Source organism: Schistocerca gregaria, chromosome 6 (genome assembly GCF_023897955.1).
Source record: "Schistocerca gregaria isolate iqSchGreg1 chromosome 6, iqSchGreg1.2, whole genome shotgun sequence".
NCBI classification, from domain to species: Eukaryota; Metazoa; Arthropoda; class Insecta; order Orthoptera; family Acrididae; genus Schistocerca; species Schistocerca gregaria.
Window position 1 is genome coordinate 155,818,767 of NC_064925.1, and position 26,107 is coordinate 155,844,873.

The 26,107-nt window shown below is 42.1% G+C and overlaps 1 protein-coding gene across 1 annotated transcript in view; it reads right to left on the reverse strand.

Annotated features, from left to right (window-relative positions):
- LOC126278108 (ATP-binding cassette sub-family G member 1) overlaps nt 1-26,107 on the reverse strand; it is a 463,862-nt gene that overhangs the window by 126,853 nt on the left and 310,902 nt on the right. Inside the window, exon 2 of the mRNA XM_049977984.1 lies at nt 12,047-12,164. Within this exon, the coding sequence (XP_049833941.1) occupies nt 12,047-12,164 (118 nt within the window). The remainder of the gene's footprint in view (nt 1-12,046; nt 12,165-26,107) is intronic.

Below are 26,107 nucleotides of genomic sequence, written 5' to 3' on the forward strand. Positions count from 1 at the left end.
CATGGCGGCTGGATGGTCACCCATCCAAGTACCGGCCACGCCAGACAGCGCTTAGCTTCGGTGATCTCACGGGAAACGTTGTATCTACTGCGGCAAGGCCGTTGCCCTAAGAAGACATGGTCACCACGAAATTTTTGTTGACTTTTGTGTGTGCTTACGTTTTTCTTTTACCTTCACATAATAATGGCATTACTCTGAGACATTTGTACGGATGGACGTTGGAAATATTTTCCAAGGAATGAAGATTTTTGTGAGAAGATTTTTAGATGATGAGAATAAGTACCTTACAAATGGGCCAAATTGGTACTTATGCTGTGTGCGTGGCTGTGCCTATATTTTAACTTTCGAGACACAAACATCGTTACAGATTAAGTACAAGTTTGCATTTTACCCTTTTTTTACTTCTGTTTTCATCGGTTATATGGCTGCTGAAATAGTTAAAGTTGTCTCCTGCGTTTTGTGTATCATTTCTTAATCTAATTGCACTGCAATTACTGATTTAGTTCAAACAGTTGTGTTATTCCGTTTCACTTGTATATTTTCAGGACACTATCCATTGCGATCAATTTATTTTTCAAGTATTTTGTCATTCACCTGCGAAACTTAGATATTATTTCTTACTTGCTTTAATTTTTTACGTTTGATCTATACACATACGCAAAACTTTGGGGATAGGTTTCAACACTATCTCGGTCCATTCTCAGTTACATCGCCCTTCCATGTCCTTCGATTCTTAGAACTGCAGTATGGATTACGTAAAATTTGCAGTTAACTATTCGCTATCTGCGTTTTAACCCTGATAACTACAGACTTTCAATGAGAGTACTCCATTCAACAACTACTTAACAAAAGGTACCGGTACCTAGTTAATTCCTCCTGTCTGTACAGGAAGACCTCTGTGTTAGCTTCTTAGTAATGGTAATCACATTCTCTGGCAGGATATACTGGACCCACGTAACACTGGAGAAAAGGCGCGTTCTATTGACACTGAAACGCATTGCTTTATTAATTAATTAATGTCTCAGGTGTTCCAAACCTGGTTAAATTCACTTATCTGTTATATCAGTCAGTCGCAACCACTTGCAAACATGACAGATCGGTGTCACACTTGGCCGAATGAACCCAGTGTTCATGCAAGTAGTCATTCTTGTTAGTAACATATTGCTGACGAGAGAGAAATCTGGATCTGTTAAGCAACAGTGGCAACTTGCTTTAAATGCTCATGAATGTACGGATCGTGCTCCACAAAACGAAAGAAACACAGCGTCCAGCGATTACAATGTCAAGAAATCAAAAAAACCAGTCAACTCGTACGAATGCCTGTGTCTAACTGTGGGTGTGAATATCAGATGGAATGATCACTTAAATTCAGTCATGAGAAAAACAGGTGCCAGACTTCGGTTCGTTGACAGAATACTACAGAAACACAACCAGTCTACAAAGAGCTTACGAAACACTCGTGGGACCCATATCCTAGAATACTGCTCAAATGTACGGCAGCAGTACCAAATATGACTAACAGGGGATACCGATCGTTTAGAAACACAGGCATTGCGAATTGTAACGGGTTTGTTTGACTTGAGTGTCACAGAGATGGTGGAGAAAGTGAAATGGCAGACGCTTGAGAATTAACTATCCCGAGAAAGCCTGCTTAGAAAGTCTATGTAAAAAGTTCTCTCTCTTAAGATCGGTAGTATCAGATAACAGTTCTTGAACGTTCAAGAATATTGTTTTCTTTCAATAACGAACAGGTCCTATGTTAAAGTATCGGGTGATCAACCTCTTTTTTTCTTCCACTAGCTACCCTGTTCAGCATTCTGTTTGGAGACACTTCTTTTGTTGTACAATTAAATAAAAAACTGATTTTGAAAAGCTAGATGAGCCGGATGATTTCATTTATTACGTTCTATTTTCGAACGATTCCAGGAAACCACCACACTATCTGGTAATTTTGATTTTAGCTGTCATTGCATGGCCTTAATTCCTGAACCATCTATAGTAATACTTCGAAATTATATTTTAAGTGTTTTTAGTTTCACATCGATTCCACAGTTCCTCTATCTGAAGAAATTCTATTTAATAGTGGCGTATTTTCTGAGCTTATTTTTATCTAGTTTATTTATCTTGTTTCACATACTTGTTCAGTAGCTTGCGTTTTATTTGGGCAATGGCACTACCGCAGATCACCGAAGATAAGCGCCGTCGGGCTTGGCTAGCACTTGGATGGGTGACCTTCGGGGTCTGCCGAGCGCTGTTGGCAAGCGGGGTGCACTCATTCCTTATGAAGCCAATCGAGGAGCTACTAGACTGAGAAGTTACGCCTCCGGACACGAAAACTGAAAACAGCCGGTTGAGCGGTGTGCTGACCACGTGCCCCTTCACATCCGCATCCAGTGCCGCCTGTCGATGAGGATGACGCGGCGGTCGGTCGGTGATGTTGACCTTCCGAGGCCTGTTCGAACGGAGTTTTTTTTTTTAGTATCCCTTGTTCCAACAGAGGTTTTCATCCACTTCACCAATGAAAGACGTATTTAGTTGCTCGCATGTTTACCTTCACGTAGTGACAGTTATACCTCTGCTTCAGGAAGGTTTATTTATGTATAAATTCTTCCAGTTAATATGTGGCATAACAGCAAACAGTCTTGGTTGCAATTTTAGTTTTTTTTTCAACGACGCGTTTCGCCTTGTTTAGGCACCTTCAGATTATATTTTCTATTTTCTATATTTATGTATTATACGAGCATTGTAGCTTGACGTTTCCTGTGAGGATTGCTGGTAATGGAGGAATAAGGAGAGTAGCTTACATTCAATCTCAGCTTACCTGTGAAGTTACAGTACGCGCCTAACACAGACAGAGGCCGCTGTGGGTGACCTTGCTGTTGTTTGTAAACGGCAGGCCCTCGCATATCCGACGGCAGAACGTGTGGTCGCACCTACTGCTACGCCACCGCGGACAAACAGACCCCGGTCAGCCTCCGCAAATTAACGCCATTTTTAGTACTGCGTCATGTGGATGGTATTCCCCCGACTATAAAAACCGGTTCCAAATTAGCCTGAGAAGATGGATCCTGCTCAACCCTGTCATTACGGCCGTATAACCCCCAATGGGTAATATCACATTATTATGCAGAGAAATGGAAGATCGTATGCTGCTTGATATTTTATTATAGGATATTAGCTTATCTCGGCTTTATTGCAATCATCAGTATACCTCCAAACAATCATATTTATGTATAATTTACTTAACATATGATTTTATAAAGGTTTTTTTACGTTTGATGTTGTACTCACGTCCTGACATTGTAGATAGCCGTACTTCAACTTTGAGTATACCGTTGTGGTCTGTAATTGTCGGATGTAACATTTTTTTAGCAAAGTTTTAAATTGTTCGATAATTTGCTGTTGCACGTATTTTTTTTACTATCTGACAGATGCAGACATTCAAGTTCCACACTTAGTTGTTTACACAAAGATATTTATATTGTTGTGGGTCATGCATCTATGGAATTGTTATTGATGTGTTTGTGACTCTGGTGTTTCGGTTATCCGTTATCCCTATACAAAATTGCAATAAAAAGTTTTAGAAACTGTTTGTGCTATTATCCGTATGTTTTAAATTCCTCCCAAATATTTATGACTGGACCTTGTGGGATTTTTTGCAGGATTTGTAGTCCGTTTTTAATGTTGTCAGCTTCATGTTTTTCGTTACTGAGGTGTGTAAAGAAGGTGGATTTGTTGTTACTTGTTTCTGTCGTGTGTTCTCTGAATCTAACGACGAAATTTCTTACCATATGTCCTACATCAAATTTTGTGCAGTTAGTGCAGTAAATTTTGTAGATTCTAGAGTTCAAGTGTTTTGGGAGTATGGCTTTTCCTGAACGTAGTTTTGTGCTAATATTATTTGTCGTTCTGAAGGCTAAGTTCACGTTTGTATTTTTTAGTAGGGCGTTTATTTTATGGGTTAGTTTTCTCATATAGTTTATTGGTATGCAGTTTCTGTCATTAGTGTTATTTTATGATTTACGGAGGTCTTATTATGGTGTGTTTTTTTTATAGCTGTTGAACCACGTTAGAATCATGACTGTTCTTGTACGCGATGCATTGTAATGCGTTGCTTCTTTATGTAAGGCCTCATGTTGCAATGACAGATTTAGGATTCTGTTAATCATGGAATGAAGGAATGCATAGTTGGGAGATTTTGGACGTGAAGATGTATGGTTATTTGTTCTCTCTGTACTGGTTGGTTTCCAGTAGATCTCAAAAGTGTGTTTTTGTAGTTGATACTATGAGATCCAGAAATGGAAAGCTTGGACTGTAAGTGCTGCAGCCTGCGCTAATGCAAATTGTGGCAAGTCGTGTCAAGTAGCGTGACCTCCGTTCACGATTTTTCCTTAAATCTGCATGTGAAGTAGACAAAAGATTAGTAATGAAACTGTCTGCTCCAAGGAATTAATGCCATTGCCTCTGTAGCTGCCCATCGTGACGAAGGTGTTGCTGATGCAGGATGTTGTGTACGAACTGATCTCTCGATTATGCCCCATAAACTTTCTATGAATTTCATGTTGGAAGATCTGGGTGGCCAAAATTTCTTTATGTTAAAACATTTCAGATTGCTGATTTAAACATCGAGTAACATGCCTTCAATAACACCGGTCGCAGTTGACGAATGTGTTGGTCATCAAACTTACTTTTGAATTGCTGCTATAGTCTAAGTAATCGACTATGAGACTGCTGGCTTTCGCTCGACACGATTTGGAGAGAGCCCTGGAAAACTGGACGTCAGCTGACTGGTACTACACTCCTGGAAATGGAAAAAAGAACACATTGACACCGGTGTGTCAGACCCACCATACTTGCTCCGGACACTGCGAGAGGGCTGTACAAGCAATGATCACACGCACGGCACAGCGGACGAACCAGGAACCGCGGTGTTGGCCGTCGAATGGCGCTAGCTGCGCAGCATTTGAGCACCGCCGCCGTCAGTGTCAGCCAGTTTGCCGTGGCATACGGAGCTCCATCGCAGTCTTTAACACTGGTAGCATGCCGCGACAGCGTGAACGTATTTGCAGTTGACGGACTTTGAGCGAGGGCGTATAGTGGGCATGCGGGAGGCTGGGTGGACGTACCGCCGAATTGCTCAACACGTGGGGCGTCAGGTCTCCACAGTACATCGATGTTGTCGCCAGTGGTCGGCGGAAGGTGCACGTGCCCGTCGACCTGGGACCGGACCGCAGCGACGCACGGATGCACGCCAAGACCGTAGTATCCTACGCAGTGCCGTAGGGGACCGCACCGCTACTTCCCAGCAAATTAGGGACACTCTTGCTCCTGGGGTATCGGCGAGGACCATTCGCAACAGTCTCCATGAAGCTGGGCTACGGTCCCGCACACCGTTAGGCCGTCTTCCGCTCACGCCCCAACATCGTGCACCCCGCCTCCAGTGGTGTCGCGACAGGCGTGAATGGAGGGAAGAATGGAGACGTGTCGTCTTCAGCGATGAGAGTCGCTTCTGCCTTGGTGCCAATGATGGTCGTATGCGTGTTTGGCGCCGTGCAGGTGAGCGCCACAATCAGGACTGCATACGACCGAGGCACACAGGGCCAACACCCGGCATCATGGTGTGGGGAGCGATCTCCTACACTGGCCGTACACCTCTGGTGATCGTCGAGGGGACACTGAATAGTGCACGGTACATCCAAACCGTCATCGAACCCATCATTCTAACATTGCTAGACTGGCAAGGGAACTTGCTGTTCCAACAGGACAATGCACGTCCGTATGTATCCCGTGCCACCCAACGTGCTCTAGAAGGTGTAAGTCAACTACCCTGGCCAGCAAGATCTCCGGATCTGTCCCCCATTGAGCATGTTTGGGACTGGACGAAGCGTCGTCTCACGCGGTCTGCACGTCCAGCACGAACGCTGGTCCAACTGAGGCGCCAGGTGGAAGTGGCATGGCAAGCCGTTCCACAGGACTACAGCCAGCATCTCTACGATCGTCTCCATGGGAGAATAGCAGCGTGCATTGCTGCGAAAGGTGGATATACACTGTACTAGTGCCGACATTGTGCATGCTCTGTTGCCCGTGTCTATGTGCCTGTGGTTCTGTCAGTGTGATCGTGTGATGTATCTGACCCCAGGAATGTGTCAATAAAGTTTCCCCTTCCTGGGACAATGAATTCACGGTGTTCTTATTTCAATTTCCAGGAGTGTACAACGATATTCTTCCTGAAGATTAGTATTGTACTTTCCGTTTGGCTACTTACTGTAGTCAGCCTTTCAAGCTGAAGTACGTAACTCTAACAACAACAACGACGCTGTACTATTGTACATATAAGTAGATTTTTTCCATCTGATTTTTCGATAAACTAGTGTAATTGATGTTCTGATTTCATTTCTTTTTTGTTTCATGTCATTGTGTTAAGAAAATTGTAAACACGTTTCAATGTGAAGAGTAGTGTTTATGTCAAATGCCAAACAATATTGTAATGGAATAGAAATGTAACAAATGTTGAAACTGTTGTAAGATGTTTAAAACTGTAACTGTGCGTCTGGTCCACGCGTAGGCAATGTGTTAGGATATGTAGAATGCAAAACCTCGGGTGAATACCCTGTCTGTAAGGGAGCGGTAAAAGGTGGATGGCAGGCGAACGCGGGAAAATGCGCGGCACAACGGGCTCAGCAGTAGTAGTTGGAGTCTGGCACTGGCCTGAGCAATACCTTCTGGAGCGAGGAGGCTCTCCTGGAAGACGTAGTTGCACTGAGCCTCGGGTATGCTGTTCCAGCGCCCACACAGCATGGCAAAAGTCCATAGGCACTAAATGGAAAAGTATTGCGACGCAAAGAAGAATTAAAGTGCAGATACGTCAAGAGCCATAGCTGTGGTTGTGTGTGTGCTCTGTGCCTCGCCATCTCGCCGTTCGCCAACCGCCGCATCGACGCAAGCAGGTTGAAACTTTCAGTGCTGTATTCGTATGGACCATAGAGCGAACTGTTCAATAATAACCTAAATTTTACCAGAACTTTTCCCTAATTTAATTATCCTCACAACTAACCTAGACAGGGTCCTTTCCAAAAGTTGTGCAATCCGAGAGCCCCAAATGAAAAATTAAATTTTGTGTTAATAATAATTACCTGCAGACCTAGTTATGTTAGAATAGTGTTTAAAGAACTGTTTTGTTAATGAACTAGTAAATGAATAACGAAGGTCTTACGAAGTTCAAAGATAACTTTAATATTGATATAGTAATGAAGTTTAATTATTTCGAGACAGATATAAAGGTATTAAAATGAGAAGTAAATAAGATAAAAGAATAGTAACTCATATACTAGAAATCTTGAACGCATGATAATTTCAGTAAAAATCAATTTTTTTAATATAGAGATCATAACAGTTTCAGCCCCCCCGCCCCCTTTTATTCACTTTAATTCTGAAGTGTTCCACATTGGTTTAACCAGCAAAAGTTAAAGTCAATATATAAGTCAAAATTTATCAGTGTTTTATCTTCATCAAAATTGACATTTTGTGTGTGGCTCGAAAGTGCTATTTCTAGGGTAACCTATGCCCGATTTTAATCAGATCAATAGACAGTACGAAGTTTTATAGTATACATTATAGTGTAGTGTTATGTATTCATGGTTTTTCCATATCAGTACAGAACGTGAAACTATCAGTTCAATAGATTTTCTGGTTCTAAAATTATACTATATCACACAGTGCTACTACGTGTTGTTTTGCATGAATATACACCAATTTGTACAGGGAAGAAACTCAGTTAATGCCTAATTAGGCTGGCGACCATATTATTATAAAATCGGTAGCATCTTCAGTGTTGCTTTTGGTCCATGTTATCGTGTAATTGCATTTTGAACTTACTTGACGGATCGTTGTATTTACAGAGTGGGTATAAGTCTGATTTGCCACCATTCAGGTACACGCGGTCGATATCTATACGAAAATCCTTTCTCACAAGGTGAAGCCCGTTCACTTACCATAGTACAGGCTTTAAGGAGTATTGTGTGCCCCACGCGCACGTTACATAACCACTTAATAAAGAACGTAGGCGGACTTGGAAACCTGTTGCAGTACCCATTTGGGATGACGACGTGCCGCTGGTCCAACTAGCAGACCATGAACAGGCCTCATTAATCTGCTTGGCTAGGTTTCTTGTCCCTTATTGCACTTGCTAGCCTTGTCTGTCATTTTCCGAAAGCCGTTCAAACATAAGTAAAATCGCGTGCGTCTGCATATTAGCCGTTTGTAGAGGCATAAATTGTCCCTGAGGAACTCTGTCAGATTAGTATACATATGTGTGTAACACACACACACACACACACACACACACACACACACACACACACACACACACACACACACACACAGTTGCGTCAAGACATTACCACGAGCTTAGCAACGTGTTGATCCTCCTTTGGAAGCCAATACTGCAGTTTTTCTGCGTAGCATGGATTAGACGAGTCCTTGGTAGGTTTCCGGAGATATGTGACACCAGGTGTCTCCGCAACGCTCACACAATTTCTATAAATTATTGGTGGGTTCTTTATGGACGCGGAGCTGGCGCCTGATAGCGTCCCAGATGTGTTCCATCGAGTACATCTACATCTACATGGTTATCCGCAATTCACAATTAAGTGCCTGGCAGAGGGTTCATCGAACCACCTATGAGCTACTTCTCTACCGTTCCACTCTCGAACAGAGCGCTTGATTTCGCTGCCATGCTCCTCGTACGTACCAATATAGCACCGTTTTGCCTTATGACAAGGGCAGTAGTTGTGCAGGAAGGTGCCATCGTTGTCAAAAAAGACATCAAGCATGAGGACATACTCACGTAGTTTCCAGCTGTCATGATATCATCGATTACCACCACGGCTCCCACGGAAGCCCAGCTGGTTGTCCCCCTAGGCGCAACGCTGCCACAACCAGCCTACGTCCGTTGTGCGGTGCGTATTTCGACCAAAGTGTGGCTGGATGAAGGCGTATGCGGACGCGACCATCCATTTGGTTAGCAAAGAACGCTAGTATTTGAAGCAGCCGAAATGTTTCCATCGATCCACGGTGCAATATCGATTATCGCGTGTCCATGGAATACCAAATGACGATTTCGTTGGGTCAATATACACAAGTGACAGAAGTCATGGCATAGCTATATGCACAAATACAGACGATGGTAATATTGCGTACACAGAGTATAGAATGCCAGTGTCCAAAATGTCCAAATGTCCGTAAAATCTTATGGGACTTCACTGCTAAGGTCATCAGTCCCTAAGCTTACATACGACTTAAATGATCCTAAGGACAAACACACACACCCGTGCCGGAGGGAGGACTCGAACCTCCGCCGCACAGTCCATGACTGCAGCGCCCGAGACCGCTCGGCTAATCCCGCGTGGCAGAATGCCAGTGCAGTGGTGGAGCTTGTGACTGGCTGGACCAAAGAAGAGGTGTACCGAACAAACCCAAGCACTCTGGATGAATTAGGGGCGAGGATCACAGTTGGTCTAGGAAACGTACCTGTGACTCTCCTGCAAAAAGTCAGTTGATGGCATTCCTATCCGTTTACGTCGTTCGGTCAGCACAGGAGCACATGTGAAATTGTAGTGTTGTACACATATTCTCATGGCACTGAGAACAGACTAAAACTTGTTCCGAGTGCAAATACTTATTAATAAAATTTATGGACATTTAAAACTAGGGACTGGCTTCTCACCCATCCTGTATAATTTCATTTTTCTCTTTACTTTTTCTCTCAGTGAAAAATCAACCTCAGAATTGAAAGGAAGCCGTAAAACACTTTCCCTGTACCACTCATGCAGCTGTTGATTCTGTTAACTACAGTCGACCTTATGTACAACGACCTTTAATACTAATCCCTTGGCTACGCAAATGTCGCAGCGACTGCGTTGGTTCTGCTGTAATTACTCTATGGGGCAAAAAGAGCAAGCTGCGTGCCATAAAAATACTACACAAGACTTTTATTACCTTCTGACCTTCCAGCGTCTGGAATAAAGCCCCACATTGGAAAGGTGTCAGGGCAAAACCTAGGCCATTGCCGACATCGGCGCAATATTTAAGGCTTGGTTTCTCACAAGGCACCGAGTACTGCAGCTGCAGCAGGTGAGACTAGCTTTGTCGGGAAATGAGGCATTAATTACACAGCGAAGTATACCAGCGGAAAGGAGAAAGAGTTCAGACTCGTTTGGAAAAATACGGAAACTTGAGATAAGAACGACATTGCTGAAATAAATCTTCCTTCTACTACGAGTCTTCTGTTTCACGATTTAGTCATGACATTAGTACAGTATCGTACTTTAGGCATGGGAAGCGGCGTGCTGACTGCTGAGTGGCAGCATGGCGTTGCGTGATGAATAAAAAATGTGGGAAAACGAAGAAGGAAACTTCTAAAGTATTCTGAAAGAAAATTTGCAAATATTATTCTCATGGTGATAAAGTCGCCGTGTGCACAAGACAAGGTCAAACACGTAAAGTGCAGTGTTTTACGGCCCTGGGTCCTGCAGTCATTGTCTTCTGTCGTGAACGTGTGCGAGCGAGGTGTCGCAACAGTAAGTACAAACCTGGGAATGTGGACTGACACCCAAAGCGTGCTACTGAGCTCAAAGTCACATCACTTACAGAAAATTAAAAGGGATCCTGTGCGTGTGAAAAACCGTCTCATTCATAAACATATAAATAAGCAAACCAACAATTTCACGCTCAGTAGACGTGGTCAGTGCGAACTATTTGAAAGAAACGTATCTGTATGCATAGAAAAAAAATTGTAATGTCGACCTGTGTAGGAATGTAACCTGAAACACACGAAAATTTCTGCACTGACTTATGGCCCTGGTAAAATAAAGAAACTGACAGAACCAACATTGCGCAAATGAAACGAAACGATCAGCGTTTTATGAATGTCAGCTACAGAATGAAGTACTGACAGAAACAGCAACGCAATAAGACTCCGCAAACAGCTAAAAAAATACTGCTAAAAACTAATTACAACTGGTCTAGGAAAATTGGGTTCATAATCTTGAGACATAATGTCGATGAAACACATTACTCAACCTTATAACTGAAATTTCAGTTATGAAGGAACTTATCAAAGAAACAATTATAAACTCTAATACGAAAATTCATTTAATCTAATAACTTCCTTGGTACAGTAAATTAACTCAGATGATCAATCAATATAACAATTCCAAAAATTCGACTGTGACGAGGGTGAAGTGGACTTTGTAACTCATCAGATAATACCTTGTTCTTCATTTTATAACCTTTTTTTTACATCCGTATGCTATCCAACCATTGTTCTGAGTGATCATTCTACCTCGTAGTAAATCTGCAATCCAGATAGTTCATAAAGTGCGTCCATGCATTACACTGTACACTCAACGTATCCCCGCGTGCTGCACACCGCAGCTATGCATTACTGACTGTCAAACGTACGACTTAGACATTGTTGTGTGATTAATTTGTCATTTGTAGTCTAGCACTATTAAATTACGTCGCTTACAGCGCCATCTATTTTGTAAATATTTATTTTTCTTCTGCAATACGTGTTCCCCTTCTCCGATAATATTCCGTTTCAGTTTGACGTCATTCTAATGGTTCAAATGGCTCTGAGCACTATGGGACTTAACTACTGTAGTCACCAGTCCCCTAGAACTTAGAACTACTTAAACCTAACTAACCTAAGGACATCACACACATCCATGCCATCCAGGCAGGATTCGAACCTGCGACCGTAGCGGTTCCGGACTGCGCGCCTAGAACCGCTAGACCACCGCGGCCGGCCGTCATTCTAATCAGTGGTGTTATTTCTACAGCGGTTTGAAAGTTTAAGTATAATCACCCTGTACATTAGAAGGCTGAGTAACACGACAGTATTTTGATGTTTCACGCAAGCAACACTAAACGAAAAACTAATATACACCAGTATCGCATGTGATGATGCTTATTTTTATGACAAATTTCCAAAAGGAAAGCACGTTCGTTTACTGAAGATTCGCTTACTGTAAGTGAGCATACGTACTGAAAGCCAGTGAGAATGTTGAGTAGCGAAGTCTTTCCTGCTCCAGATGGCCCCATGATGGCGGTGAGCTCTCCGGACTTGAAGAGGCCAGAGATGCCTTGTAGCACCATCTTCGTCTCTGCAAACAAAAAAGACTCGATTAAGCGGACAGGTTCGAGATTCGACTCAACAGCTACACAGGTTCTGTTTCCAGCTCTCTAACGACCAGTAGCGGTGCCTCAATGTCATCAGAGCCATTACCAGAGAACAGGCGCCCATAATATTGGGCGGCCGCCAGTGATGGCGTAACGTAACTGTCTGCTTTGTTATGGATGTGAGCAGTCGTTATCAGAGTGACAGTGACAGCCGAGGGTAACAGTGTTTTACGTCTGGATACTGCATACACTCCGCTACGAGACGAGAGGAAAATCCACGCATGTAGAACTTTAAATCTGTGGCACTTTTTTCCTTCCTTTATGTTAAAGCGTAACTTTGATGCCCAACATACAGGAAATTCCTTATTTGTGCAGGATCATCATCAGACGTAAACAAAAGGTATAACTATCTTGCAGGGAGCACATTGTGCTCTTGTGGGAGCGATCTAGATGCTTGTAACACAATTAATTGATAGCCAAGATCGTAGGAATTCTTTTTATTCCATGATTACCAGTTTCGGCGAAACTAAAGCCGCCATCGTCGGATCTTAGGACACATACAGGTTACAACATCAAGGCAATGATGCTATTAATGGTTGCCTATAACACGCAGGCAACTATTAATACCATCATTGTTTGCCTTGATGCTGTAACCTGTATGTGTCGTAAGATCCGATGATGGCGGCTTTAGTGTCGCCGAAACCGGTAAAGAATAAGAAGAATTTCTGCGATCTTGGATACCAGTTTACTGTGTTGCAAACAAAAGGCTCTACGCCCCAATGACTGCGTGTACATTAGAGACGAAGTGCATGTTGATATTGGGGAAGTGAAGTATTGAAGTATTTTGTTCGTGGGGCGCTCAACCGCTCCGTGGTCAGCGCCCATACAAATCCACAATCTATTCAGTGTCCAGACTCGCCTCTTTCCCGAATGATGATGCAATGATGAGGACAACACATACACCCAGTCCCTAGGCGGATAAAATCCCCGACATGGCCGGGAATCGAATGCGGTACCCCGCGATTCAGAGCCAGCAACGCAAACCACTGGACCACGAGCAGCGGGCTGAGACTGGGAGAGGAGAGGCATCTGCCTTGAGTTAGTAAGAAAATTCTCGAAAAACCTATCCCGTCGAAAGTGTCCGAACACCCACATGTAATACAGAATTGACCTCTAGGTGTCATGATAGGCGGACGCATCAGTATAAAAAGAGAAGGCAGTATTGTGTTGGCTGTAATATCACAATGGGTCGGCCAGGAGACCTCAATGGCTTCGAACGTGGACGAGTCATTGAGTATCACCTAACAAATCTATCAGCGACATTTCTAGCCATCTATAGCTCCCAAGGCGAATGTTGGTGATGTGGGTGTGAAATGGAAAAGCGAAGGAACAACCACAGGTAAAACAAGGCGAGACACACGTCGTGAATTAACGGACGGAAACCGCAGAGTACTGTTGAAGGGTGGTTGTAAAAATCGCATGAAATCAGCAGGAGGAGTCACTCGTGCGTTTCAACATGCTACCAGCAGTGCAGCTAGCTCACTGATTCTGCGTAGGGAGTTACAAGGAATGTTATACAACGGTGGGGCAGTTCCTCATGAACCACTCACTTCTATAGTCAGTGGTGAGGCGGAGTGAAGAACGACGTCACTGGACAGTCACTGACTGGAAACGAGTGATGGGGAGTAATAATTCAGCCTATACGGCGTGCCAATCTGGCTGAAGGAACTGAGTATGGCATACGCCTGGACAATATACTTGACACCATGGATAATCCCAACAGTGGCTACGGAGGAGGTGGTGATGTTACTATATGAGGGAGATTTTCAGTGTAGGGAGTGGCACCTTTATTGCATAAAGGAAAATACTAAATGCCGAAGTATATGAACACATATTACAGCATTCTGTACCACGTACAGCAGAGGAACAGTTCATATCGATGGTTGTTTATATCAGCATGACAATGAACCTCTTCATAAGTCTCTATCCATGATGCAGTGGTTCGTGGATAATAATGTTCCTGAAATGGACTGGCCTGCCAGTAGTTCCGACTTGAACCCAATGAGACGCCTTTGGGGTGAGTTAAAACGTCGATCTCGTTCCAGACCCCAGGGTTCAAAATCACTACTTTATCTGGTTTCGACTCTTGAGGAAGAATAAGCTGCCAATACTCCACAGACATTGACACACCTCACTGAATGTGTAGCCAGCCGAGTTGAAGCTGTCATAAAAGCGAAGGATTAAGCACCCCGTATTAATTTCTACTAATAGGTGTCCGGATACTTTTGATCAGATAATGTACATCTGGAAGGGCGGATGAGGATTTGAAGCACAGCCCTCCCATCATTATCATTGCTGAAACTTATCTGTATCTACGCTCAGCAAACCGCCATGAAGTGCATGACAGAGGGTGCGTCCCATTGTACCAGTTATTAGGATTTCTTCCGTTCCATGCACTTACAGAGTGCAGGAAGAATGACTGATTGAATACCTCTGTGCGTGCTGTAATTATTCTAATCTTATCCTCCCTATTCCTATATGAGTGACATCTATGGGGTTGTAGTACATTCCTAGAGTCACCATTTAAAACCGGTTGTTGAAACTTTGTTAGTCGAAGTTTCTCGGGGTAGCTCACATCTGTCTTCAAGAGTCTGCCAGTTGAGTTTCTTCAGTATCTCTGTGACGCTCTCCTATGGATCATACAAACCAGTGACCATTAGTGTTGCCCTTCTATGCACATGTTCATTAATCTCTGTCAGCCCTATTATATTCTATAAAAAGTCGAACAAGTGATGTGTAAGTAATCTCCCTTGTAGCCTAACTGCACTTCCTCAGTATTCTACCAATAAACCGAAGACTACCGCCTACTCTACCCTCTATAGAGCCCATGCAATCATTCCAATTCATATCCCTACGAAGTGTTACACCCAGATATTTGTACGAGTTGGCAGATTCCAACAGTACCTCACTGAAATTATATACATAGGATACTATGTTTTTTTAGTTTTGTGAAGTGCACAGTCTTACATTTTTGAACATTTAAAGTAGGTTGCCAATCCTTTCACCACTTTGAAAGCTTATCAAGATCTGGCTCAATATTTATACAGCGTTTATCAGACAGTGCAGTACTTCATTACAGATAACTGCACCATCTGAAAAAAGTATGAGGTTACTATTAATATTGCATGCAACCTCAATGTGCAACATGAACAGCGAGGGTCCCTACAATCTTCCCTAGGCCACTTATTAGTAGATGAAAAATAATACTCAGTCTACAGATCTCTGATCACATGGTAGAAAAACGCATACAGAGCTGAAACTGTGCTAAGTGAGTGGGTGAGGGCGAGGGCGAGGGCGTGGGCGAGGGCGAGGGAGAGGGAGAGGAAGAGGGAGAGGGAGAGGGAGAGGGAGAGGGAGAGGGAGAGGGAGAGGGAGAGGGAGAGGGAGAGGGAGAGGGAGAGGGAGAGGGAGAGGGAGAGGGAGAGGGAGAGGGAGAGGGAGAGGGAGAGGGAGAGGGAGAGGGAGAGGGAGAGGGAGAGGGAGAGGGAGAGGGAGAGGGAGAGGGAGAGGGAGAGGGAGAGGGAGAGGGAGAGGGAGAGGGAGAGGGAGAGGGAGAGGGAGAGGGAGAGGGAGAGGGAGAGGGAGAGGGAGAGGGAGAGGGAGAGGGAGAGGGAGAGGGAGAGGGAGAGGGAGAGGGAGAGGGAGAGGGAGAGGGAGAGGGAGAGGGAGAGGGAGAGGGAGAGGGAGAGGGAGAGGGAGAGGGAGAGGGAGAGGGAGAGGGAGAGGGAGAGGGAGAGGGAGAGGGAGAGGGAGAGGGAGAGGGAGAGGGAGAGGGAGAGGGAGAGGGAGAGGGAGAGGGAGAGGGAGAGGAAGAGGGAGGAATCAAAGACTTTTCAACTTTTCAGAAAAGATACAACATATTTTGTAGCTTGGATATCATATTCGTATAGTAAAGTATATCAACATTACTTGATTTGATCCATTATAAATGGTTCTTGAAAGCCTGCGACTGTAGACGTAATGGGTTTGTTTATAAATAAATAAATCTTCTGCTACCCGTCACGATTTTTTTCTTTATTTTATTATTCGCACGACGCGTTTCGAGAAATAATTCTCATTTTAAAGTGCGTTTTTTCGTGTGTATTAAGCCATTTCTTTTGATGTTGTCAGTGTGCGTGAGTCTGTTTCATTTTGTTGACTTTTAAGTCTTCTAATGGTCCATTTGTGAAGAGTCTCACACACACTTAACATCACTAACAACTTGTTGTACACTTTACACATCGAAAATATCTTATATAAACAAAACAGTTACCACACAAGTTGTCTGTGATGTTAAGTGTGTGTCAGACTACTCAAATGAACCATTAGAATACTTAAAAGTCAACAAAATGAAGCAGACTCACACAAACTGTCAACATCAAAAGAAATGGCTTAATACACACCTAAAACGCAATTGAAAATGGGAATTAGTTCTCGAAACGCGTCGTGCGAATAGTAAAATAAAGAAAAAATCGTGACTGGTAGCAGATGATTATTTTTAAACAAACCTATTAAATCAACATTATTGTGAAGTGGTTAATAAATAATTAAGTGAAGATATTATACAACAGAATTACAGGCATTTTTCTCGTTTCCATGGAAAAATATTTCACTTTTTTGAATATCATAAATCTCTACCAGTTAATTTTCTGATAGTGAGATTACGTGCAGCACGATAGAATTATACAAATGCTTGGAAGCACGTATTAATAGAAATTTTAATTGAAATAATCATTAGTCATGGACTGTGCCGCTGGTCCCAGCGGAGGTTCCAGTCCTCCCTCGGGCATGTGTGTGTGTGTTTGTCCTTAGGATAATTTCAGTTAAGTAGTGTGTAAGCTTAGGGACAGATAACCTTAGCAGTTGAATCCCATAAGATTTCACACACACAACACAACACAAAATAATCATGTTACTGGACATCCTGATCAGATTAGTAGACCAACATTTGCTCTTTACATAACTACTACTTTTGGAAACAAGTGAATCAAAATCTCATTATATCTGCCATATTTGTATTCAGTGTCATACAGCACAATTTTAGGGGGTACCTTGTGATCACGAAATATGTGATAATTACCCACAGTCATCTAGTAACACCTCTTAAGGACGTTAATGTGCAACTTCACAATGTATATGTACCCAACTAATGAAATTCATCGAACAATCATTCGCAATTTGAAACGAACAGTAACGTCAACAGCTGCAACTCACGAAAACAAAACGAAGTTCGTTATCCTTTGTCCCTGAAGCCTCACTAAAGCAGTAAATACTGAGAAAGTATTTCAAAACGAAGCACAAACGTCTTTGACTATTTCCACAATAGTACAAATTTTCTGATAGTTGGCAGAGAAATTAAAAAAAAAATAAACCAAATATTTTCTTTTTGACAACTCTTTATTTCCTACGTATATTTAACTACACACGAGTACATAGTGTAATAGGAAGAAAAAAAATACTTTATTATCAAATCTGTGTTTCACTTGTAACATGAATAGCGACAAAGACAAATACGTTCATTTTCATTAAACTACTGCGCCATTTAGTATTCTGTAAATAGCCAGCATGCAAAAACATCCACTCTGTAAACAGACTCTTTCAATCTTTAAATGAAAATTCCGAGACATTAAGAGATTTTGCAACATTTAACCAGCTAAAGAATTACAAATACCTTCGTAGGAAAGAGAGACATAAATAAATGCACCTGAAACGCAAGAGAACCATGATCAATAATTGGCTATGTAATAGCTAATAAAAAATAAGCTCTCTGATGGGAGACACTCATGTGTTTAGAGCTAATGATAAATGCTCTGACCACTCCGTAGTTACTTGAGAGATTGAAATATGGACAAGATGGAGGAAACAACTATATCTAAAGAAAACTTGAAATGTAATGTTCATCTTCTGAAGAAAGAACAAGGAACTTATATCAACAAGGATGCACACAGGAATTGCAAATGGTTGAAACGGAAAACGATATTGAAGAAGAATCGGAAAGATAAAGAACAGGGATGCTCAAAATAGCTACTGGGCTAGCAGGGAAAAGTAAAGTATCAAATCGGGAATGGGGGTCTGAAAATATGGAATACAGAAATCGCTGACAATACTGAAGAAATACAAAATGCTTTTAATACCTATTTACAAACACAAACAGATGAAGCTGGGGGAAAATATGTACAGAAAGAAAATAAAACAAAGAAGTTAATAAAGAGATGTAGTGAATCCTGGAAAGAATCTTATCTAATGTTGAACATGACATTCATGAAAGACAGGACGTAATGTTTAAACTTATCAAGCATAACAATAGAAAGGATAAAGTTACTGAAAATATTACTATAATAAAAGAAAATCAATGGATACACCATTACAGAAATTTATGGTATGATGAAAATTGGGAAGAAAGCTATACTATAAAAACCAGTAATAACTTTGTAGATCAAAGTTTTTTTAAAAATTAAAAACTGTCTTAAATATAACAACAAACAGAAAAGCTACTGGCTCAGAGGCATTAATGCACAATTAATCAAATATGTGCAATAGCCACGACACAGGAAATTATAAAGGAATATGTTTACTAAATGCAGTATATGAAATTTATGAGAAAATTCTGAAAGACTACAAAATATCGCTGATGCTATAATCTCAGAAGAGAATACGATGAAATGGATGGATCATGTTTAGGAAATGACAAAAAATAGATTTTCAGAAAAAATAATGATTTACTGGCCAACTGAAAAGAGAGAACTACGTAGACTTCGTGAGAGATGGATGCATGGATGGATGGATGATAAAGACTGGAGCAGTTGATTATAATGTCAAATCATTTGAAGGAGACGATGACGACGAGATGACGATGATTAATAATAATCTGTTGGCATACAATATCTATACGGTGCTACAAGAATTCTTACCTCAGTACTCATTGTAATTACGAACCAGTGCTGGCTTAACAGATACTGTTGTGTGATTGTGTAAGGCGGAAAATTTTACTTACTTCATGAATGAGTCATGAGTCGCTCTCTCAGGTAATGGTTCAGTGATTATGATGCACGCATCTAACTTGATTTAGGGGGATATTAGCGTACCCAGGACACTGCTTCGTTCACGATAAATATCTTTCAAACTCACGGAGAAATTCTGTATCGTACACGCTGTCTTAAACGCATTGATCTACTGTAATGATGTCTGCAGAGATTAAAGATGACATAACCAGTTGACTACCCCAGTTCTCTCAATGTATCTCATTCTGCAAGTCCTAATGTCAAATTAGAGAAAGCGAGAGACAATATCACGACGAGCTTGAGAGTCACGGAAACGAAATACGTTTCCATGCATACTCAGCGAGAAAATGTTAATTGCGTGGCAGAGGTTTCTGCACATTATATTGTAGTATATTCCCGCACCGCTGAGTATGAGACATGGAGACAACAGCCACATACATTGCCACGTAGATTTTGCTTTCACGGTCACAGAATAATATGCTTAAGTCCGACGTTTGTATTGTACTTCTGACACAACATACTTTCTGATGTGTACAATATTTGTAGCCACATACAGTTTCAGAAATTAGAATAAAGACAAGCAGTGACACGGTAGTATTACAACCGTCCACAATACGAGCACGAAGAGTCTCTACATTTGGTACCGGGCTTGCGTAGACAAGAGCTTACAAATGCCCCCATAAATGAAAGCCAAGAGGGTTGAGGTCAGGAGAGCGTGGAGGCCATGGAATTGGTCCGCCTCTACCAATCGATCGGTCACCAAATCTGTTGTTGAGAAGCGTACGAGCACTTCGACTGAAATGTGCAGGAGTTCCATCGTGCATGAACCACATGTTATGTCGTACTTGTAAAAGCACATGTTCTAGCAGCACAGGTAGAGTATCCCGTATGAAATCATGGCGGTGAATCGAGGAAGTACAGTACATACTGACGAAACTAAAATGAGCTCTAACTTGGAAAATAAACGTTTCCGGACACATGTCCACATTATATATATATATATATATATATATATATATATATATATATATATATATATATATATATATATGACAACACGATGAGCACACGTTAGACCCAGATGTTAGTACGTTAGTGCGCTGGTGTCAATTCGTCCGTCTCCAAAACACCGACGAAGATGGCGTGGCGAATCTGACCACGGGCGGTAGATGCATCTTGCAGACGTCGACCGTCACGGGCTGTAATTATCAGCTGATCGTGACGTTCACTCATACGGAGCAGGAGCAGTCGAAGCACGTGCCTGCTGTGATGCGTGAAGGAAATTTCTCGTAGCGTGTGACAACTTACCGCGTCTCTCGTTTAAACCCGTATTGGACGAACACAACGTACTGTTACTTTGAAATCTAGGAGATAACATACTGCATAGTTAGGTTACAAACCTTAAAACGATAGACACTATTACATTTAATTGAGAGCGCATATAAACAATTACAGGATGCATCTTTTAAGAGCTGTACAGTCTTTGATGCAAAACAGGTTTTATTACACTACTGGCCATTAAAATTGATACATCACGAAGATGACGTGCTACAGACGCGAAATTTAATCTACCGGAAGAAGATTCTGTGATATGCAAATGATTAGCTTTTCAGAGCATTCACACAACGTTGGCGCCGGTGGCGACACCTACAACGTGCTGACATGAGAACAGTTTCCAACCGATTTCTCATACAAAAACAGCAGTCGACCGGCGTTTCCTGGTGAAACGTTGTTGTGATGCCTCGTGTAAGGAGGAGAAATGCGTACCATCACATTCCCGACTTTGATAAAGGTCGGATTGAAGCCTATCGCGATTGCGATTTATCGTATCGCGACATTGCTGCTCGCGTTGGTCGATATCCAATGACTGTTAGCAGAATATGGAATCGGTGGGTTCAGGAGGGTATTATGGAACGCCGTGCTGCATCCCAACGCCTCGTATCACTAGCGGTCGAGATGTCAGGCATCTTATCCACATGGCTGTAACGGATCGTGCAGCCACGTCTCCATTCCTGAGTCAACAGATGGAGACGTTTTGCGAGACAACAACCATCTGCACGAACAGTTCGACGACGTTTTCAGCAGCATGGACTATCAGCTCGGAGACCACGGCTGCGGTTACCTGTGACGCTGCATCACAGACAGGAGCGTCTGCGATGGTGTACTCAACGACGAACCTGGATGCACGAATGGCAAAACGTCATTTTGTCGGATGAATCCAGGTTCTGTTTAAAGCATCATGATGGTCGCATCCGTGTTTGGCGACATCGCGGTGAACGCACATTGGAAGCGTGTATTCGTCATCGCCATACTCGCTTATCACCCGGCGTGATGTATGGGGTACCATTGGTTACACGTGTCGGTCACCTCTTGTTCGGATTGACCGCACTTTGAACAGTGGACGTAACATTTCAGATGTGTTACGACCCGTGGCTCTGCCCTTCATTCGACCCCTGCGAAACCGTACATTTCAGCAGGATAATGGACGACCGCATATAGCAGGTCCTGTACGGGCCTTTCTGGATACAGAAAATGTTCGAGTGCTTGCCTGGCCAGCACATTCTCCAGATCTCTCACCAATTGAAAACGTCTGGTCAATGGTGGCCGAGCAATTGGCTCGTCACAAGACGCCAGTCACTACTCTTGATGAACTGCGGTATCATGTTGATGCTGCATGGGCAGCTGTACCTGTACACGCCATCCAAACTCTGTTTTAATCAATGCCCAGGCGTATCAAGGCCGTTATTACGGCCACAGTTGGTTGTTCTTGGTACTGATTTCTCAGGATCTAAGCACCCAAATTGCTCGAAAATGTAATCACATATCAGTTCTAGTATAATATATTTGTCCAATGAATACCCGTTTATCATCTACATTTCTTCTTGGTGCAGCAATTTCAATGACCAGTAGTGTATTTTATATTCAGCTAATAACGCATTTCGCCTTGTTTAATGCAGCCTCAGATTACCCTACACAGAAAATAGAAACTTTTCTTAAAAATAGCATGAACCCGCTTTAATGAAACGTTTGACTATAATGGAAAATATTGAAACCAACTTACTGATACGACAGATGTTGAATACATAGGCAGCCGTCCATGCAAATGTTTTTTGGAGTGAGCTATATAACTACACAGTACTCTATTGCTTCCTTAATTTGCAGTACGTAGCTTAGAGGTACAAGGAAATTACTCGTCTTGAATGCTGTTTTGACTCTTTCCGTTCATTTTTTTAATAGGGCACTGCGCGAAGACTCTTTAAATTGGACAAGAGGAACTACCTACTGTCGTCTTTTATGTATTTTAAATTAGACTTCTCGTGTCCTCAACGCTATTTTATATCCATACATTGTTTCAAGAAAACTTTTTCTGTTGCCCGTATTGGTGTCATTGATGGGCAAGACCAATAACTGGCTTCTAAATACTTTCGGTTACTATATCCCATTTACTTTTATTTTAGAGGGGCACCAGCCTACGTTCTTAAGACATCGACAACGATGTTTGCTAAGATGTATGCAGGACGCAGTCTATATATTCAACATTTGTTGTGTCAGCAACTATAATTACGTTTACATACGACAATTTTCCGAAAGACGAAAGCCGACTTTCGAAGACCGTTTACCGCTGTCATGTTTACTTGTTACGATCTGAAGCGGATTTGCTAGGTTAGTTCAATATGGTGCCTGGAAAACAGCTGTTACAATTTCTGATTTAGTCAGCACAATCACTATATCTCTTCAACTAGACTAGGCGTAAATAACTTCAGTCTAATATTTCCACTTATCCTTCACTGTACAAAAAGCCACTCCGTCCATATTAGTCGAAAATTTTTAAAAATGAGACGAGACCAGACAGACCAAGCATTTTTAAACACCTACTGCGTTTACATGGGAGCGAAAATTGTAAACCGGCAACTATAATCGGATTTCCAGATTCTATTTTGAAGTGTTCAGATGACCATCCAGAAGCGGTATTGGGAACCCGGTTTATGATATCCGGTTTTGGAGCCCAATGTAGACGGGGTGAATGTAACAAGAAGAAACAAGCGATGTATCGATTGGTTCAGATACGCCGGTTCCGGCAGGCTACACTTTTTCGTTTCTGGGTGATGACTAAAGCACCAGCTGTGTCGTTTTATCTCTATATGTGACTGAAATTTATTTCACCCTGTAAAGGATATCTGTCTGACAAGACCAGTGTGGAAAGTTCTGGATATGACAGAAAGAAGGGGAGGATAATAAACTGTTCTCTCGTTGTGCAAGTGTGTGATGTTAGGTATCAACTTGTTTTCATGCTACTCAAATATGTCGTGTTTAATACAGATGAAATACATTGTTCGAAAATTCATTGTTTTGAACTGTTTATCGCCAGCAGAAATTAATCCAAGCGTAGCGAAGGCTTCTAGTTGATTGGCGACTCCGTGGAGTGTTGTGTGCACCACGACAAAATAGTGGACGGAATTGGAAGCAAAAATCAGCATTGGCCGTATTTTGCTGTTTTATTGTCAGCAAAATCGCTCTAAGCTTGTGGTTATAGCTTGATACCAGTGCCTACCAACTTTAATTGTATATTTCAGCACTGAGGATGGTCACTAAGTGACTGAAAATCGATTTTGCTGACAATAAAACAACAAAATACGGACAATGCTGATTTTCCTTCGAAGGCTTGTAAGATCCCCATTTCGTTTCTGGAACGTGTCATACTTCTCTCGAAGCTCCAACTACAGTTTGAATTATTAATGAATAAAAGTGCGTGAGAAAGATGAAGCTGTAGGCGCGTTGTAAATAGTATGCGGTGCGTTTTACGCAAAGAATTAGTAGTGAAATGACTTTGTGCTAGTAAAATGCAAGCGAGTATATTAATTTCGCAGCAATCTGAAAGGAATCTAACTTGTTTGTGGGCTAATTGGTTACCTGTGGATGAAAAACTGCGTCCACCATGTTACCTAAGGAACGAAAGAGCAATCAAAGCATGGGTTGGAAGGCTCTGGTCATGTACTACGGAAGGCCAAGTTACTTTAATCTGTTGGAAAGCGTATGTACAGTGTATTTTCGCATTCATGTTTCTGTGTTATCATTGATTATCGTGAAAATGGCGAACAACAACTAAGATTACCACGCAGGTATTCTGGTCTATAAGGCGGAAGAAATATAAGATAGCATCTTCGTCTCAGAGATTTCAAATACGAACTGTTGTAGTTTTTATCTTGCTTACCAAATTTGGAACATTGTGATTTCCAGCTGTTCCCCACATTTGAGGCTGTAAAGCGGTTTCTCTCTACTCAGCCGTTATGGCAGCTGTTGGAAGGTATTTAGCAGACCTTCCAGAAACGCACTTCAGTTATCCATTCATTGGAAAAACGTTGAGCAAAGTACACTAAGCCAACACAAGGCTTTGTCGAAAATTGTGCATTTGTGACTTGTTGTTGTTGTGGTCTTCAGTCCTGAGACTGGTTTGATGCAGCTCTCCATGCTACTCTATCCTGTGCAAGCTTCTTCATCTCCCAGTACCTACTGCAACCTACATCCTTCTGAATCTGCTTAGTGTACTCATCTCTCGGTCTCCCTCTACGATTTTTACCCTCCACACTGCCCTCCAATGCTAAATTTGTGATCCCTTGATGCCTCAAAACATGTCCTACCAACCGATCCCTTCTTCTAGTCAAGTTGTGCTATAAACTTCTCTTCTCCCCAATCCTATTCAATACCTCCTCATTAGTTACGTGATCTATCCACCTTATCTTCAGTATTCTTCTGTAGCACCACATTTCGAAAGCTTCTATTCTCTTCTTGTCCAAACTAGTTATCGTCCATGTTTCACTTCCATACATGGCTACACTCCAAACAAATATTTTCAGAAATGACTTCCTGACACTTAAATCTATATTCGATGTTAACAAATTTCTCTTCTTCAGAAACGCTTTCCTTGCCATTGCCAGTCTACATTTTATATCCTCTCTACTTCGACCATCATCAGTTATTTTACTTCCTAAATAGCAAAACTCCTTTACTACTTTAAGTGTCTCATTTCCTAATCTAATTCCCTCAGCATCACCCGATTTAATTGGACTACATTCCATTATCCTCGTTTTGCTTTTGTTGATGTTCATCTTATATCCTCCTTTCAAGACACTGTCCATTCCGTTCAACTGCTCTTCCAAGTCCTTTGCCGTCTCTGACAGAATTACAATGTCATCGGCGAACCTCAAAGTTTTTACTTCGTCTCCATGAATTTTAATACCTACTCCAAATTTTTCTTTTGTTTCCTTTACTGCTTGCTCAATATACAGATTGAATAACATCGGGGAGAGGCTACAACCCTGTCTCACTCCTTTCCCAACCACTGCTTCCCTTTCATGTCCCTCGACTCTTATAACTGCCATCTGGTTTCTGTACAAATTGTAAATAGCCTTTCGCTCCCTGTATTTTACCCCTGCCACCTTTAGAATTTGAAAAAGAGTATTCCAGTCAACATTGTCAAAAGCCTTCTCTAAGTCTACAAATGCTAGAAACGTAGGTTTGCCTTTTCTTAATCTTTCTTCTAAGATAAGTCGTAAGGTCAGTATTGCCTCACGTGTTCCAACATTTCGACGGAATCCAAACTGATCCTCCCCGAGGTCCGCATCTATCAGTTTTTCCATTCGTCTGTAAAGAGTTAGTATTTTGCAGCTGTGACTTATTAAACTGATAGTTCGGTAATTTTCACATCTGTCAGCACCTGCTTTCTTTGGGATTGGAATTATTATATTCTTCTTGAAGTCTGAGGGTATTTGGCCTGTCTCATACATCTTGCTCACCAGCTGGTAGAGTTTTGTCATGACTGGCTCTCCCAAGGCCGTCAGTAGTTCTAATGGAATGTTGTCTACTCCGGGGGCCTTGTTCCGACTCAG